We start from the raw sequence: 11918 nt of genomic DNA, 5'->3' as shown, positions 1-11918 counted from the left end.
ACAGTGACGGAAGGATAGAGTCTGAGACTGTTGGGTTGCACTGTCTGAGAAGTGACATTTGGGAGCTCTTCGGAGACAGTGGCCAGGGGCCTTGGTGCAGCTTCACTGAGCATCCTGTGAAGCTGCATCAGCCCCCAGAGTTCCTGAGTATCAGTTATAACCTCACAAGCTGGAGAAGACTCGGTTGGTACAAAAGTAATTGTGGTTTTTGCCATTGAAAGTAATAACAAAAATCACAATTACTTTTGCACTACCTAATAGCTTTCTCTCCCTCCCTCTCTCTCCCTCCCTCCCTCTCTCTCTCTCTCTCTCTCTCTCTCTCTGGCTCAGGGAGGGTTCAGGACAACTTCCAAAATGTTGGTGCTGCTCCGTGGCACACACCTTTCCCCGGGAAAGAGAGGCCCATGGAAACACTTACCCATCAGCGGGTTGTCAGGCGTCACAGGGCCACCCATGGCGTCATCGATGGGGTCCTGGGGGACCCTAAGAGCCCACCTGGAACCAGAAGAGGGAGATCTTTGCTGCGGGATTTCAGATTTGGGGCAGATACATCCTGTGCAGAGACTGGACAGGTCAGCCGCCCCCAGCAACCCAAGCAGGTCCCTCACCTCCCCAGACACACACATGTGCACCCACACACACGCCTGCCTGGCTGTGTGGCCTTCAGGCCCCGTGTGTGTGGCACTGCTCCCACGGAGCCCCATGTCCCTCAGCCTAGGGCCCTCATCCTGGAAACACCACCACCCCTGTGAACCTGGAACCCTGCAGACCCCCAAAGCACCTGCCTCCCCAAGCTCCACACAGAGAGGGGTGAGGGAGACCCCAGCCTGGAGCTCTGGAGGCCTGGATTCAAATCCTAGCGCTACTGTGACTTTGCCATATAACCTGGACAGATCACTCCTCTCTCGGCCTCAGTTCCTTCAGCCAGAAAAAAACGAAGCTGAACTAGATGACTGATAGTCCCTCTTTCCCAGAGGGCAGAACACACTCAGTGTCCCCTGTTGGGATGCCACTGGCCAGAGGACATAGGGAGGATTCTTAGGAGAAGCTCCTCCTGGGTCTCAGTAATGAGAGAAGCCAAGCCACAGCCTGTCATTTGAGATACTGCAAATCAAGAGACTGAGGTTCTCTCTTTGCTTTGGCTACCAGGAAGCTCCAACCCAAGTTAATGCCCCTGCTTCAGCCAGTGAACAGGAGTCTGCATGTCACCTGTCCTCACATCCCCTGGCTCTACCCCTGGGTCCCCTGTGCCTTCTCACTCTGGGTACACATGTTTTATGTAACTTCCTCAAAAGCTTTTTGGATGAGCCTGGTAAGAGCTCATGCCACACCTCCTGTGCCATCGAACCCCAGGATAGCCCTGCCAGGTGGATGTCATTGGCCTATCATGCAGCTGGCAGGCCAGAGGCTCAGACAGGTGGCCAACTTGCTGAGGCCACACAGCTGGGAAGCAGCAGAACAAGTCCATGGCCAGGTCTGTCCGGGGCTCCCACCACTCCCTGTCCATCCCCTTGACCTCCAGATGACCCGGGTCTGGGAGTCTCGGTGAGGCCAACGGCTCTCAGAGCAGCAAAGGCCGGTACCTACTGATGAAACGGGATCAAAGGCTCCGGGGCGGCTGCCACTGCCACCTCCTTGGAGGACACGTTGGGGCTCGGTGGTGAAGAGTCTGCTTCCGGGGCCGCCTCTCCCTGGGGAGCCCCCGAAGCCTGCCTGAGGGCCTGGGGGCCATTTCCTGCATCCCGGGGACCCGTCATCACTCTCACATGGTGGTCAGGACACAGGACAAAGAAGGGCCCTTCAAAAGGATGGAGGCGGTCACTGAGGGTGGTTGGACTGGGCGCAGCTGTGGCCCTGCCCCCAACACCCCTGCCGGACAGACAACGAAGGCAGCACCCGCAGGAGTGGCTCCCCCAGTATCTGCAGGCACAGAAACCCAAAGGGGCCCAGATGGGGAGGCGGGCCCGGGGCGAGGTCCCAGCTCAGCCTCCATGTGCTGTGTGAGGCTGGCTCAGCCTCAGACCTTCGCCCTGGGCCTCAGTTTCCCTGACTGTGCGATGCGGAGCCAAACGTGGGACCCCCAGGGCCCTTCTGCTGAGTGTGGACTGCCCCCGTGAGCCCAGCCACCGCTGGCAGCCCTCTCCGGCTGTGGTTGGGTAGGAAAGACAGCCTCCTGTCCCCACCTCAGACTCGGGGCCAACCACGAGGCTAGTGCAGCAGCCACGCCAGGGACACGAGCTGGGGCTGGCACCAGACAGAACCTCTCTTCCGCTGTTTCCCAGGCACCTCTGTGTCCCTGGGGGCTGGCCAGGGTCTCTACCACTAAGTGACAGAGCCACACCAAGCACACCTCCCTGCCTGAAACATCCCTCAGCCTCCAGAGGCTCCGCAGCCCACAGCCCCAGCCATGCTCAGCACAGCGGGATCCAGGCTGTCACCCCACGGCCCGGGCGTGCCCCGCACAGCTAGACCTTGGCCATCACCCCATGCAACACTCACCTTCTTGGACGAGGAGGCTCTCATGGGTCAGCCTCAAGGCGTTCTCATCCACAAGGACTTGGATGACCGTCTCCTCCTCCTCACTGGGCGAGAGCAGCCAGAAGGCCTGGTCCATAAGCAGGTCTGCCAGGCAGTGATGAGTGAAGCCTGTGGAGGCAAGGCCCAGTCACCTGAGGGCTCCGGAAGAGGGGCAGGGAGGCAGGGAAGCCTGCGTGGCCCCAGGTTAGCTGAGCCCTGCACTGACCAGGTCCAGGGAGACTCGCCCTGAGGTGCGCACAGTGCTGGCCACACAGCCTGACCGTCCGGGCTGGGAGAGGTCAAGCCCAGCTCCACCACCCACCAGCGGCAACCATGGTCAAGTCATGTGACCTCCCCACGCCTCCGTATCCCCCTCTGTGAGACACAGACCGTGTGGTCGGGGCCGTGCAGGCCGTGGGGGGTGCGGGCTAGCAGCAAGGTGAGTCTGAAACGCACATGCGCGAGCCCCACCCCCCGTTATGAGCTGATATCTGTTTCCATTTCTATCAGCCGAAGCCTTGTCTCCGGGATGCTGCGAGCTCCCCACTCCCGTCTGGGACAGTGAGCCTTCGTTCACCGCAGCTGAACTAGGAGGCTCGGTGCACGCTTAAGGCACAGGCAAGTGACGTGAGAATCCTTCCTCCACACTCAGCGTACAGTGGACTCTGAAAGACGGGGACGGGAAGCCTGCTGCCCTCTGGATGGACGCCCCCCTGCCCCGCCCGCAATGGCCACCACTGTGGATGGGCAGCCAAGGATGAGCCACTTCCTCCAAGAACCGGCCAAGGGGGATGAGCGTCAGCCCTGCTCACTGGTGCTCGGGGAATTGTGGCTACAATTCCTATTCCCTAACTTACTCGGCCCTGAAATCAAGGGTGGTACAGCAAGATCCCCAGGGAGGCTCTGTTAGAGCCTGGAATTCCTCCAAATGGAACAGGGAACATTTCAGGAAGAGCTCACGTGGGTCAGCTTTCAAATAACAGCTTTCCCGGTCAGCACTGAGGCCACTGGATGGCAGCTTCCCTCAAGTTGTGGTTGAGTGAAATTACAGAAAGCAGCGTGTGAAGGCAACTAGAAGCACAGCCTATATCATTCCTTCAACAAAGACCCACATCCGCCCACGACTCCGCCTACCTGGCATTGCTCCCTGAGTACCAGGTGCGCACACCAGTGTTGCTATCTCGCTGGTGAGGCCTTTGTGAACCTGCCTGCTCTAAAGCACGAATTTGTGGCTCACGCCTGTAATGCCAGCACTTTGGGAGGCCGAGGCGGGCAGATCACCTGAAGCCAGGAGTTTGAGATCAACTTGGTCAACATAGTGAAACCCCATTTCTACTAAAAATACAAAAATTTAGCTGGGCATGGTGGCTTGTGCCTATAATCCCAGCTACTCAGGAAGCTGAGGCAGGAGAATCGCTTGAACCCAGGGGGCAGGGGTTGCAGTGAGCTAAGATCGCACCATTGCACTCCAGCCTGAGTGACAGAGTGAGACTTCGTCTTAAAACAATAGATAAATAAATAAAGCACCAATCTGTAATCTAAGTGCATGGTGTGTAACCAGCACCTTCCAACAGGCGTCCCCATGACCAGTTCTGGGAGGGTCACCTCTTTACCAAGAGCGTGGTAGGTGGAAAACTTCCAGATTTCTTCAAAAGTCTTAAATGTCACCACGATCCGGTCCTGGTCACTGTGGATCGACAGCAGCCTGGCTGATAATTCCTTAAGAGAAAGAAATAGGAATTCGAGAGGGCCCCAGGAGCTCTGGGGCATCTGTCAGGAGGACACGGTCCACATGACAGAGACATCTCACAGACGTGGCCCCAGCGGGGCACAACACACCCAGGGCAGATTCCTTCACATTCCAAGTCAGCTCCTCCCCTGCTCTCAAGCCAGCCATGGCTCCCCAGAGCCTGTGGGGAGAAGCTCCTGCCCTTCCCAGAGCTCATGTGGCCCCCATGCCCTGGCCCCTCACCCTCTACGCCTCCGCCTCAGCACTCCACCTGCCTTATCCCACACACACCAGCGACCCCCTGTTCTCCCCACCTAAGCTGGTTCCTGTTCAGCTGCGCTCCCAGCCCCACCTGCAGCATCAGCTCTGATTTCCATCTCCTCAGCCAGCATCCCCTCTCCTCTGATTTCTACTCATCAGTGTTGATAGGCACATGAAAAATAACAGCAGCTAACACAGCTCTTCTCGGGAAGTATGTGTCACGGGACACTATTAGAGTCTCCATTTGAGAGACAAAAAATAAGGCCCTGTTTCTTTCTTTTCTTTTCTTTTAGAGATGAGGTCCCGCTCTGCCGCCCAGGCTGGAGTACAGTGGCACAATCACAGTTCATTGCAGCCTCAACCTCCTGGGCTCAGGTAATCCACCCATTTTACCCTCCCACAGGTGTGTACCATCACACCTGGCTAACTTTTTTATGTTTTGTAGAGACGAGGTCTCCCTATGTTGCTGAAGCTGGTCTTGAACTCCTGGGCTCAAGTGATCCTCCTTCCTCATTCACCCAAAGTGCTAGGATTATAGGTGTGAGCCACCATGTCCCGCTGAAGGCTCCATTTCTCATCCAAGGTCTGACCTCTGTAAGTGGCTCAGTTGAGATTCAAACCCAGAGCCAGCACACTGACTCAGTGCACCTGTGCCCGACATCACGCACCACAGCCCCACGTGTCGAGCAGGTACTGTGTCCAGCACCCTGCAGGTGCTTGGTGTGAGTTAATCACATAACCCTCAAGTCAGCTCCTAGGGACGTAATTCTAAGCATCCCCAGCGTGTGGCTGAGGAAGCAGGGTTCATAGAGGCTAACAGGCACCGGCCAAGGCCAGGCTGGTTCAACCCCAGTCAGTGGTGGTAATGTCCAGCCCAGCTCCCAAGCCCCCGGCCCTCAGCCATGGGGAGGTCTGCCAGGCCCAGACACACCCTGTGCCAGCCTCCCCAGAACGCTGGTGTGTGCAGAGGCCCGCAGGATGCTGGCTTTGTCGCCAGGAAAAAAATAATAAGACTAACTGCACACTTGTCCTTAACTCCCCATCAAAGAGACTTTGACAGTCCTTGTGAGTGGAGGACAGGTGGAGAAAGCGACAGCTCGAGGTCCCCTGTGCTGGGGCTGTGGGAGAGCAGAGGGGACGATCACAGTGTCCCCCACGAAGCAAGTGGGAGAAACAACCCTTCGCCATCCCCTGGGCATCACAGCCTCCCCTCCCTCCGAGGCCACCACTCTCCCGAGTGGCTCTTGCTCTCTGAGGCCTGTGTCCTCTGTCCCCAGTCTCAGACACTGCACCTCAGTCCCTCCCTGCCCCCGACTCCAGCTCCCATCCCTGCCCAGGCCCCAGAAGGCTACTCACCCCGAGCACGCGGGCCATCTCCCGGCTGTCATTCTCCAGCAGGCGGAGCTGGCCCCGGAGGGTCTGCTGTAGGCCGGGGTCCTGTAGCCCGCTCTTCCTCCGCACGGCCAGCAGCTGCAGGGTCAGGTCTGGAGGGGCAGATGGAGAGTGGGCAGCTGGTCTAGCCTGGGCTGAGAGGTCTGTGGGACACTGTACTCCCCCTGCCAGCCTCCAACCCACACACCTGACCCCGAAGGCCTGGGCAGTGGGCTCGTGGGGAGCCCAGGCCCTGGGTTTAGATCTCAACCTTGCCCCACCCCTAAAAAGGCCTTAGACTGCTGCTTAGCTCCCAGCCTGTTTCCTTCGGGATGAGTGCCTGTCCTATGGAGTGCTGGAGACAAGTGGACTCATGTCCCCTGCAGGCCAGGCCGGCACAGCAACCACTGCACACAGATGGTCTCTCCAACCCTTCCCCTCAGCGCCCTGCCCCTAGAGGGTTGCTGCATCGGAACCTGCGGGCACAGGACCTGGACAGCTGCATTTAGCAAGCCCCTCTTCCACCCCCATGGTGACTGTAAGGTGGGGAGTCTGGGACCATGGGGGCACCCACCTCCAGCAAACACCCCACAAGCACCTTGGAAACCTCAGTTCCGCCTCCCTAACCCAGCTCCTCTCCACTTCCTGTCTCTCAGAGGGCAGAGGCCCCCACCCCTGTCCAGATCAATAACACCTCCCACTCACACACCACATCAGCCACCAGCAACCCCGTGGGCTCCACCCCCCACCCCACCCCTGCCCCCATCCTGGTTCCGAGCCTCGGAGGGTCTGACCTGGGCAGCTGTCCACACCTGGCCCTCCCTCCTGTCTGTGCCCTGATCTGTGCAGAGCCACTGGGACCCCATGACGGCACGGTCCGACCCATCACCCCTGCTCTGGGCCGTCCCTGTGGCACCGTCCAGCGGAACCTTCCGCAGGGGTGGGCGTGGGCTCTGTCTGCTGGGTCCCATTCGGGGGCCACCTGCCACGGGGGCCGCGGAGCTCCTGAGATCCACCCCCCTCCTCAACGTCTGAGGTTGGCAATTTCCCACTAGAATCCAGGCTCCCGGGGCTGTGACCCCGTCTGCCCTGTGCACTATCTCTCCCAGTGCCTGGAAACACAGAGGAAAAAGGCTTCCCCATCCTCCAGGTCAAGACTCCGCCCCAGATCTCTAGGCAGTGTCATTCCAGGGGCTTTGGCCTCTACAGAGCCAAAGGGAGAAGTGGGGGAGACGGGGAAGAGAATGAGTAGAAGAACTGGAGAAGGAGAGCAGGGAGAGGGGAGAAACTGGGACGGGGAGAGGGAAGGAGAAGGGAGAAAATGGGGGCGGGGGTGGAGAGGTACAGAGAGGGGAGAAACTGAGTGGGGGAGAGGGAGGGAGAGGAGAGAAGCCAGGAGGGGGGAAGGGAGGGAGGGGGAGAAAATGGGAGGGGGAGAAAGAGGGAGAAGGGAGAAAATGGGAGGGTGGGGAGAGGGAAGGAGAGGGAAGAAAACGGGATGGGGAGAGGGAGGGATTGAGGAGAAACCAGAGGGGGAGAGGGAGGGAGAAGGGAGAAAAGTAGGGGAAAGAGGGAGAAGGGAGAAAAGTGGGGGAAAGAGGGAGAAGGGAGGAAACGGGTTGGGGGAGAGGGAGGGAGAGGGGAGAAACCAGGAGGGGGAAGAAAATGGGAGGGGGAGAGGGAGGGAGAGGGGAGAAAATGGGAGGGAGAGAGGGAGGGAAAGCTGGAGAGACAGACGGAAATGAGACAGAGGCAGAGACGGATTCTCACACCTTTGACTAACCCTGAAGCACCTGCCTGAGAGTTTTCCGCTAAGGGACCGTTGAGCAAACACCCTCACCCGCTATGGGGGAAGGGCCAGTCCGGACACCTCTGGAATCCGGAATCCACTCCTCCAACAGGAGACACCAGCCCATCATTCCACAATGGTTCCTGTGCTGTGATGGCCTGAAGTTCCTGCTCCCATAAGAGGGTGGGCATTGCATCATCCCTTTTTTGTTGTTGTTTTTTTTTAGAACAGAGTCTCGCTCTGTCGCCCAGGCTGGAGTGCAATGGCGCAATCTCGGCTCACTGCAACCTCTGCCTCCTGGGGTCAAGTGATTCTTCTGCCTCAGCCTCCAAGTAGCTGGGATTACAGGCGTGTGCCAGCTAATTTTTGTATTTTTAGTAGAGATGGGGTTTCTCCATATGGGCCAGGCTGATCTTGAACTCCTGACCTCAAGTGATCCACCTGCCTCAGCCTCCCAAAAAGTGCTGGGATTACAGACATGAGCCACCGCACCCGGCCTGCATTTTCAAATTCTAAATAACCTGTCTTATTGCTTAACGCATCCTGGTCATCCCAAGTGGCCACCAGCAGTGCTGACCACACAAAAGGAAAGTCAGAGGACAGTCGGGCATCACAGCAAAGGTGAAAAGCCAACGTGGATGCTGGGGTCTCCATTCCTCCCCAGCTTGGGGTCAGGGGGTCTCCAGGGTAAGCGGCTTTTTAACACCTCCACAGCCCACAACTTCCTGGGCCCCCTCTGTGGGCTCTGCTCCCCAGCCCGGGGCTGCCTCCCTCCGCCCGTGCCCTGCGGAGATCCCATCCCTGGGAAGCCTGTGCCTGGATGCCTCACGCCACCACGCAGAGGGCACTTTCACCTACTTCTTACCACATGGCACCTGCGAAGCCCCTCCCCACGGTGTCACCCACGGAGCCCCCAGGACCCACGTCCCTTCTTTGTTCAGACGCATACAGGGATGCTTAAGGGAACCCCCAGGGGCTATGTCCCCCTCTGGGTGCAGGACCTGGGCATCCGCATTTAACAAGCCCCTCCTTCTACTCCTACGTGATTTTAAGGCGGGAAGTCTGAGGCCACATGTTGAGAAGCCCTGGGTTAGACTCTTGGATGCCCAGGGAGCGCCACAGCCCAGATTTGAACCTGAAGCCCTGCGTGGGGCGCAGGATGTTTACCTGTGGGATAAGCCCCCATCTGCCAGGGAGGGGTCCCAGCGGCAGGCCCAGCCACACGGGTGGGAGAAGCCTCGTCTGCAACACAGCGGGTTCCCAGGATTAGGGGAGACCAAGCAAATGCCTGGCTGCCCTGAAGGCGCCAAACGCTCCAGGTCTTTCTGCAAGAAAAGAGGTGAGTTCTGTCCCGCACAAGCCGCCTTTCCCACAGCTGCCTTCCTCCAGTCTCCCCAGAGCCCAGCAAGGAGGGAAACTGCCTGCATTTCCCAATGTGCTGTGACAAGCTGCCCCACACTCAGAAGATTAAGACCACACCACTCGTAGGACCCCGCTGCTCTGAACTTCCAATGCGCCTCACAGAGCCAAAGTGAGGGTGTGGACAGGGTCCTGTTCCTCGCAGGGTCTCTGGGGAGAATCCACTCCTGGCCCTCAAGAGGCCGCACATGTCCCTCGGCTTGTGGCCGCCACTGTACTTCCGCTTTGTCACTGCATCTCCTTTTCCGCCTCTCCCTCCTGCCTTCCTCCTACAAAGGCCCTGTGATTCCATGGAGGGCCCATCGGAGCATCCGGGATCCTCTCTCCATCTCGAGATCCTTGCCTTTGATGACATCTGCAAAGTCCTTTCCGCTGGATGAGGTAATGCAGGCACAGGTCCTGGGCATAAGGACGTGGGCATTTTTGGGGGACTTTATCTTGCCGCCCACAGATGGGCTCAGCCTCACAGCTTGTGCAGGTGGGAGCCGGGACATGGACCCCTACTGGCTGCTCGGTTCCCTGCTGGGGGTCACCCCTCTGGCCATTGGTCCTGCAGAGTTTGCATCTTGGCCTGGGCACTTCACCTTTGTCCTGCGCAGTTTCTCTATCCAGGCCTCAGGATCCAGGGGGATCTGATTAGGAAAACCTGCAACTGCAGCAGAGCGTCGTGAACTTCTGTGTGGCCAGTCTTCACAGCCTCCTGGACGTCTCGCTCCGAGCCCTGGGCGCAGCTCAGCCACAGTGGCCTTGGGCCTTGCATCGTCCAAGTGATGATGTTCACTTCACACCAGCATTTGCTGACCGCCTGCGGTGGTGTGCGCTTGCCCTGTGTGGCCAGAGCCCATTCTTAGGCCTCACTTACTCTGCAGCCCCAGCCCAAGCCCAGAGCTAGGCATGCAGTGAGGACTCAGAAATGTCTCAAACGGGCCGAGCACAGTGGCTCACGCCTGTAATCCCAACACTTTGGGAGGCTGAGGCAGGTGGATCACGAGGTCAGGAGTTCGAGACCAGCCTGGCCAACATGGTAAACCCCGTCTCTACTAAAAATAGAAAAATTAGCCAGGTAGGGTGGTGCATGCCTGTAGTCCCAGTTACTCGGGAGGCTGAGGCAGGAGAATTGCTTGAACCCGGGAGGCGGAGGTTGTAGTGAGTCGAGATCGCAACATTGCACTCTAGCCTAGGCGACAGAGCGAGACGCCGTCTCAAAAACAAAAAAGAAATGTCTCAAATGGAAAGAAGCGTGTGTTGCTCAGATCTCGGCTCCGCTGGTTGATGCACCTGACAGCTGTAACCGAAACACACCCCGTGGATGCCCCCGTGGGCTAAAAAGAACGTGTGCTCAGACTTTCGTGCTAAAGAATCCAGCAGCAGCCAGCCTGGAGATTCACTCCCCGTGTGAAGAAGATCTGAGCCCCTGGCTCATCGCACGGAATGCAGGCTGTGCAGATCCTGCCCCTTTGTTTGGAAGGGTTGGATGAGGCTTGCCAGCTGGAGGATGGTAGAGGGAGGGTGCTAAGGGAAAATGCTATATCAACTGCATGCTTTTTTACAGGGGGCCTGTCCAGCCCGCCACTGCTGAACCACCCTGTATGGAAGTCCTCTCAATCAACCCTATGTCATGGTCGCTGGCTCTGGGTCTCCTCTTTAGCCTCTCGAACAAGGTGCTGTCCCTATTGAAGTTGATAGGTGTCCGGCCCAACAGCTTCTAAACATCATCCTCCAGTTCAGAAGCCAGGGCTCCCTGGAGACCCAGCCGATCCCAGGGCTGTGGCAGGGAAAGTGCAGAATGAGCCCGGAACATCTCATGTCCCAGAAAGTGAGGACGCACCCACTGAGTGAAGCAGACACATGGAAAACCCAAATCTAGGGTGATCTGAATGACAAAATAGGTAATGATGTATACAGTCCGGAGACTCGATTAAAGACGTGTGAGCCTACGCTGAATTAAATCAGTGGATACCTGGGGAGCGGAACAGTTCTTCCTTACAGTTGAAAACTGATTGCTGAATGGAGAAGGCTTGCCTCATTAGACAGTCACCGCCTGGCAGCCTCTGTCGCAAGGACTATTTCAGCCAGGCCAGCCCATGATGAGACAGTAGAGCTTCACGAGTTTGACGAGGAACAGGATATTCACGCAGTTTCAGGGTGTCGTCCCCCCAGTTACTTACTAACTGCGGAGGGGAGAAAAATAACCGTGCAGTGGGGAGAACTGGCAGCCGCCCCTTTCCCAAGGAACCAAAATTAGCATCACCAGCCAGAGACTAATGGACATCGTCTGCACTGAAGAAACATTGCTTCTGTGGGATTCCTGCCCAAATCTCTAACGTGATCGTGAAGAAATATTGGCTGCACTCAAATCGAGAGACATTCTACAAAGATCCAAACTGTATCTTCAAAACAGCAGCCTCCAGATTAAAAGGTACCTCAGAGAGGTCGCGTCAGAAAACAAGGTGTGACCCAGGAATATATATACATATTTTTTTTTGCTATAAAGGATATTATTGGGATAAATGGCAAGATCTGAATGAGGCCTGTAGATGAGGTGATGGTGTTATTAAAACCAGGAAATTAACATTGAAATAAGTACAATGCGGTTATGTAAGAGAACGTCCTGGTTTTAGGAAATATGGACACCTTTTAGGATGAAGGGGCATCGTGTCTGCCATTTACTCCCAAAGGGATCAGAAGAAAATCACACACACACACACACACACACAGACACACACACACAGACACACACACACACAGACACACACACACAGACACACACACACACAGACACACACACACGAGTACACACACACACACAGACACACACACACACGAGTACAC

The 11918-nt window shown here is 57.2% G+C and overlaps 1 protein-coding gene across 1 annotated transcript in view; it reads right to left on the bottom strand.

Moving 5' to 3' along the window:
- The window catches only part of SH3TC1 (SH3 domain and tetratricopeptide repeats 1), a 52325-nt gene that overhangs the window by 30944 nt on the left and 9463 nt on the right, over positions 1 to 11918 (bottom strand). The window contains exons 4-9 of the mRNA XM_012002192.1: positions 8835 to 8909; positions 5864 to 5991; positions 4131 to 4236; positions 2500 to 2646; positions 1588 to 1798; positions 419 to 495 (exon numbers count right to left, since the gene is read on the bottom strand). Of these exons, the coding sequence (XP_011857582.1) occupies positions 419 to 495; positions 1588 to 1798; positions 2500 to 2646; positions 4131 to 4236; positions 5864 to 5991; positions 8835 to 8909 (744 nt within the window). The remainder of the gene's footprint in view (positions 1 to 418; positions 496 to 1587; positions 1799 to 2499; positions 2647 to 4130; positions 4237 to 5863; positions 5992 to 8834; positions 8910 to 11918) is intronic.

This window comes from Mandrillus leucophaeus, unplaced genomic scaffold (assembly GCF_000951045.1).
Source record: "Mandrillus leucophaeus isolate KB7577 unplaced genomic scaffold, Mleu.le_1.0 Scaffold68, whole genome shotgun sequence".
NCBI classification, from domain to species: Eukaryota; Metazoa; Chordata; class Mammalia; order Primates; family Cercopithecidae; genus Mandrillus; species Mandrillus leucophaeus.
Note: the sequence above shows the minus strand (reverse complement) of the source record. Positions and strands in the feature narration are given on the sequence as shown.